Source organism: Mandrillus leucophaeus, unplaced genomic scaffold, assembly GCF_000951045.1.
Source record: "Mandrillus leucophaeus isolate KB7577 unplaced genomic scaffold, Mleu.le_1.0 Scaffold389, whole genome shotgun sequence".
Taxonomy (NCBI): Eukaryota; Metazoa; Chordata; class Mammalia; order Primates; family Cercopithecidae; genus Mandrillus; species Mandrillus leucophaeus.
The window spans coordinates 965,890-971,889 of record NW_012104131.1 but is presented as its reverse complement, the minus strand read 5'-3'; the positions used below and the strand labels follow the sequence as shown (position 1 = coordinate 971,889).

The window sequence follows — 6,000 nt, the reverse complement described above, 5'->3', positions numbered from 1 at the left end:
ATTTTCATAAGTTTGCCATTTCAAAAAGCTGAAAGTACTTACGCAAAAACAATGACGACAAAATCCAGCCAGTTCCATGGGTCACGAAGAAAAGTGAATTCTCCTACACAGAAGCCTCTTGCAAGGATTTTTACAAGTGATTCAAAAGTATATATTCCAGTAAAAGTGTACCTAAACACAAGATTCCATTGGGATACTACATGTGAAAAGAATACAACCACCATGTAAATCCTTATAATTCATTTTCTCTAATTAACCAATGGAAGACATATATTGGAGGCTGGCTGTTGGTTTACGGACACACCCTATTAAACTATAATAGGTCTATCCAGAAAATGTTAAAATGTCAGTATCAGAAATACTCCCAGAAAGAAGAGGTACTTGAAATAACTAAGAATATAGGTCTCAGACCTGCCTAAAAAATTCCTACATTGCTTCTATCGAAAATTCACCAAAACAATTATTTAAAAATACATCCATATAATTATAAAACATACACCCAAGAATAAAATATATGTAACATGTTTAAGAACAGGATGGAGCATCTGACAAGTTCATTCTTCTAGAAAACACTGCAGCATCTAATTTTTCTAATCTGGCAGGTTAATACCATAGAGGAGATAAAGAATGAAAGAAAAGCAAGCATATAATATGGGAAGATAAAGATTCCCCATCTTTATAAATGCAATAACTTCCTAGCAGGAAAAGGAAAGGATGAAATGATAATACGAAAACTATATTAAAATGTACTTATACCGACTTACTCGACATTTTTGGTCCAGTCCGGTGGGTTACTCATGGTCATAAATATGCAGTTTGTCAGAATAGTGCACATGATGAGCATGCTGAATAAGGTAGCTTAGAATCAAGGAAAAAAAGAGATGACAGTGTGAATTTGAAATATTTGAGGATGACACTTGTTGAAATGCTTACAACTTTTCCTTGGAAAAAAATTCTAAATGAGCTTGTAGACTACTTTGTCTCTTTGAACAAGAGAGTAATAAATAAGAGTAACATATCCTAAAATCTTAGTATTTCCACTCTCCCAGTCTTCTTTGAGACCCATGACAAATTATATTAATAATATTGAAATTAATAAACTAAAACCAGAGTCTTTCAAGGTGAAAAAGGTGTAACATCTATATTTGAATAAAATCGCAAAAATCACACCATGAAGTAACACTGGATGTAATCATTTTGAAAAGGATATGAGTGTACTAAAATCTTAATAGATATTCTTCTTAGAGGACTGAAAGGAGAAAGCATATATAAAGCAGGTGTGGCATTGAAACGGAAGATTGTTTTCCCTTTGTTCAATACTATGAAAGTCTGCAGGAGGAAAAAGAAAACAGGATGAAATTGAGAATCCAAAACATCAGTTTTTCACATCAATATCAGCAGTTTACCTTTCTACATGGCAGTGTGATATTGAAGAAACACTGCCATCAGACTCCAGCAATGTGGTTCCAACGTCATCAATGGTCTATCAATGTCACCTCGGCCAATGAATTCCAAGTCCATTTCTTCATAGTAAATTTAAAAATTGAGCTATTTGTTAGCATGTATTACTTAGAACTTTCAAAATACTGTATTTTATATTTTTCGCTTTCTTTCAACACTAACAATAACTGTGGCTATTGAAGTTATTTTAAAGCACAACTTCTTTCCCTTCCATTACATTGCATTTTAAGAAAGACAAATAGAAACTAGCTATCTCTATCATTTTTATCATAAAACCTTGAGAATTTTAATACTTGCTGGCAATTGTCATAGTTAGCAGCACGTGTTCCAAAATACGAGTTCTTTCAAAAAATATTTTCCTAAGTTTAAGGAATGTCAGAGTTGGAAGAATCCTTCCAATCACTGAGTTCAATTTCTTTATTTTAGCTATAATACTAATATTAGCTCTTAAAAGGTACTTAAATTAAGGGGATTCCTCACTTACTAACCATGGTAATTTAAAAAATGACATGAATAGAAGCAAATATTCTTGAAATGTTATTGTAGCCATTCCATAACAAGTGTCCTTTTCCATAGCTTTAGTATTCAGTTAAGAAATAAAAACAAATAGCAGTAACCACAAAATATTAAAACAACCTAAAGCATTGGCTTAGAAATCAGAAAGACAAAGTTCAAAACCCTGCCTCATTTTTCTCCCATTGGCAGGGAGATGACTTGTGTTATCTGAGAAACACTGATTTTCTAAGTTTTATATAGGGTTATCAGTAGGTTTCAGGCAATAAGCATTTCTCACTGTATTCGGGAGGTAAGTTTGTGAGTCAGGCTTTTTATTTGAATGTGGCAGTATTCTCTCAAGAAAACAAACCAGAGTCTATTATTTTCAGGTATCCTTTTATTTCCCTGTTCCCTTTCACTATATCAGTTATATCTAAATACAATTTAATGTAAAATTCACTTTTACATTGAAAATTATTTTAAAATTAATACCTAGTCCTTAAGTACAACCCTTTTTGTCTTAAATCTCAGTACACTGTATTTTAAAAAAATTATTCATCCATTCTTTCTGCAATTGTATTTACATGATTTGGCTCTGTGTCCCCGCCCAAATCTCATTTTGAATTGTAATCCCCACGTGTCAGGGGAGGGGCCTGGGGGGAAGAGATTGGATCATGGGGGCGGTTTCCCCAGTGCTGTTCTCAGGATAGTGAGTGAGTTCTCACCAGACCTGATGGGTTTAAAAGTGTGGCACTTCCTTCCTCTTTCTCTCCTGAACCATATAAGATGTGCCTTGCTTCCCCTTTGCCTTAAAACATGATTGTAGGTTTCCTGAGGCCTCCTCTGCCATTCAGAACTGTGAGCAAATTGAATCTCTTTTCTTTGTAAATTACACAGTCTCAGGTAGTTCTTTATAGCAGTGTAAAAATGGACGAATACGGCCGGGGGCGGTGGCTCACGCCTGTAATCCTAGCACTTTGGGAGGCCGAGGCGGGCAGATCCCAAGGTCAGGAGATCCAGACCATCCTGGCTGACATGGTGAAACCCCGTCTCTACTAAAAATACAAAAACAAAATTAACCAGGCGTGGTGGTGGGCGCCTGTCGTCCCAGCTACTTGGGAGGCTGAGGCCGGAGAATGGCGTGAACCCGGGAGGCGGAGCTTAAAGTGAGCCAAGATCGCCACTGCACTCCAGCCTGGGCGACAGAGCGAGACTATCTCCAAAAAAAAAAAAAAAAAGGAACTAATACATATGTAGTGAGAAACTATATCATAACAGGTAATGAAAAGGAGTTTGAACAAAAATATGGCATGAGTTTTTTATTCAAGGAACTTCCTAGAAAAATGAAAAGAACAAAGTAACTCTACTTAAGGCAAGATGTGACAGATATCATACAGAAAAATATAAACGGGGAAGAATGAGAGTGAAGAGGGAACAGGGTCACATGACTGTCAAAATTACCAGGGAGACTTTATAAACCAGAGGTCATCTGAGCTAACATGAAAAATCACAACCTACTACATTGTTTTGGCAAGATCAAGTTACCTTGTACTTGAAATTTTAATAAAAAGAATTAGGTTGGTGTTTTAAAATTGAAATTAGCAATTTTCATTTGCATTAAAAACGTTTAAGTGATTTTTGGGTCTGCATACACACGAGAGTTAATTATTAGCAGGAAAAAATAGGTATGACTATAAAATTTAGCAGATTACTATGTCATGTCCAAAAAAGTTATGCTAAACAATTATACTAAACAATGTATACCATGTTATACTAAACATTATACTAAACAATTTTGAAAGATGTAAAAAAAAATTAAAAGTAGTATGCCAATGCCAGAACCAGTTTCAATGTAAAATTTGAAAAAGTACATATTCTGAATATCCTCTATATATATTTAATTTAACATTCTCATCATGATATAGTTATTCACTAAATTTCTCTAATCTCAATTTAAAATAATTTTTATACAGAAGGAAGTCAACAGAAACCGACCACTGAAGTCAAAATAAACTCACTTTTTTGTCTGCATAGTAGGGGTCCAGGTCCTCCAGGGGCTCTGACACCATGCCGGGAGGAATGTCCCCATATATGAAGGGCAGCTGTTTGCCAGCTTCCAAGTCGCTGCTTGGCTTTGGGGCTTCTTCATCGTCATCTTTCTTTTCTTCTTTGGGTTCCTTTGATTTTCTTTCAGCAATGCGTTGTTCAATGAGGGCAAGAGACTGTTTTGTGAAGTAGACAAAGCTCTGAGGTCCTGGGGGAGGCAACATTGCCATCTTTTCATCCTGTATATTTTAATTCCTCTTCAGCTCCTCACATAAGAGGCCTGGATGGAAACAAAGAAATTAAGACTTAACTATTTGCCTGCCAAGAAAGGCACATTAAAAAATAATAATAAAAACATAAACAGATTTTTAGTTTCGATCACAAAAGGTAACATGTTCATAGACTTATCAGCTTGTTAAGGGACTACTATGTGTCAGGCAATGGGCCGGACTTATTTTTCATGCCTTCTAACCATGTTTATACTCAGAAATTTGAAGTTTACACTTCACAGCTTTAAAGGAAAAAATGACAATTTCCTGAATAAATTTTCCTAAATTCCCCTTCTTTTCATCTATATTTACCTTTGAGGCAATTCAACTCAACTTTCCTCTTTTCAAAGTCTTTATGATAATGCCTTTGGTAGCACCACTCTCCAGCATGACTCTGCTTTATCAACTAAACTTATGTAATATTCTAAATCCTTTGCTGTCATTTCAATAATGTTCATAACATCTTGACCAGGAGAAGATTCCATCTCAAGAACCCACTTTCTCTGCTTATCAATCAGAAGCAACTCCTCATACATTCAAGTTACCACAAGATTACAGCAAATCAGTCACAATTTTAGGCTCCACCTCTAATTCTAATTCTCTTGCTATTTCCCCCACATCTGCAGTTCTTTTCCTCACTGAGGTCTTAAACCCCTCATGGTCATCCACGAGAGTTGGAATCAACTCATTCCAATTTCCTATTAATGTTTGTATATTGCCCTCCTCCCACAAATCATTAATGGTCTAATAACATATAGAATGGTGAATCCTTTCCAGAAGTTTTCAATTTACTTTGCCCAGACCCATCAGAGGACTCACTATCTATGGCAGCTATAGTCTTATAAAATGTATTTATTAAATAATAAGACTTAAAAGTTGAAATTACTCTTTGGCCCATAGGCTACAGAATGGATAGGGTTAGCAGACATGAAAATAACATGAACGCCCTTGTACATCTCTGTTGGAACTCTTGAGTGACCAGGCACATTGTCAATAGGCAGTGATATTTTGAAAGAAATCTTTTTTTTTTTTTCCTGAGCTGTAGGTATCAAGAATGGGCCTAAAATATTTAATAAACCACGCTGTAAACAGATATGCTGTCATCCAGGCTTTGTTCTATTTATAGAGCACAGGCAGAGTAGATTTAGTATAATCCGTAAGAGATTTTCTGAATAATTAAATAATATAATTTTTGTTTAATTTTCTGAATAATAATATAATTCTAAGATTTTCTGAATGATAAATAAGCATTTGCTTCAATTTAAAGTCACCAACTGCATTCTCCCCTAACAAGAGAGTCAGCCTATTCTTTGAAGCTTTGAACCTAGGCATTGTTTTCTCCTTTCTAGCTATAACATACTCTTCTAGTAGAAGGCTGTTAGACCTACATTGAAAATCTGTTTTTTAATGTAACCACTCTTATCAATGATCTTAGCTAGATCTTCTGAATAACTTGCTGCATCTTCAGCATCGGCACTTGCTGTTTCACCTTGCACTTTTATCTTATGGCAATGGCTTATTTCCTTCAACCTCATGGAGTACCGTCTGCCAGCTTTGAACTTTTTTTTTCAGCTTCTTCACCTCTCAGCCTTCATATAATTGAAGAGTTATGGCCTTGCTCTAGATTAGGCTTTGGCTTAAGGAAATGTTGTGGCTGGTTTGATCTTCTATCTCAATCACTAAAACTTTTTCTATATTTGCAATAAGGCTGTTTTGTTTTCTTATCATT

At 35.3% G+C, this 6,000-nt stretch overlaps 1 protein-coding gene across 2 annotated transcripts in view; it reads right to left on the bottom strand.

The window, feature by feature from the left end:
* SCN9A (sodium channel, voltage gated, type IX alpha subunit) overlaps positions 1-6,000 on the bottom strand; it is a 201,476-nt gene that overhangs the window by 115,759 nt on the left and 79,717 nt on the right. For both annotated transcript variants that reach the window (XM_011990984.1, XM_011990983.1), the window contains exons 2-5: positions 3,975-4,282; positions 1,211-1,329; positions 765-854; positions 43-171 (exon numbers count right to left, since the gene is read on the bottom strand). In XM_011990984.1, the coding sequence (XP_011846374.1) occupies positions 43-171; positions 765-854; positions 1,211-1,329; positions 3,975-4,232 (596 nt within the window). In that variant the 5' untranslated portion in view covers positions 4,233-4,282. The remainder of the gene's footprint in view (positions 1-42; positions 172-764; positions 855-1,210; positions 1,330-3,974; positions 4,283-6,000) is intronic.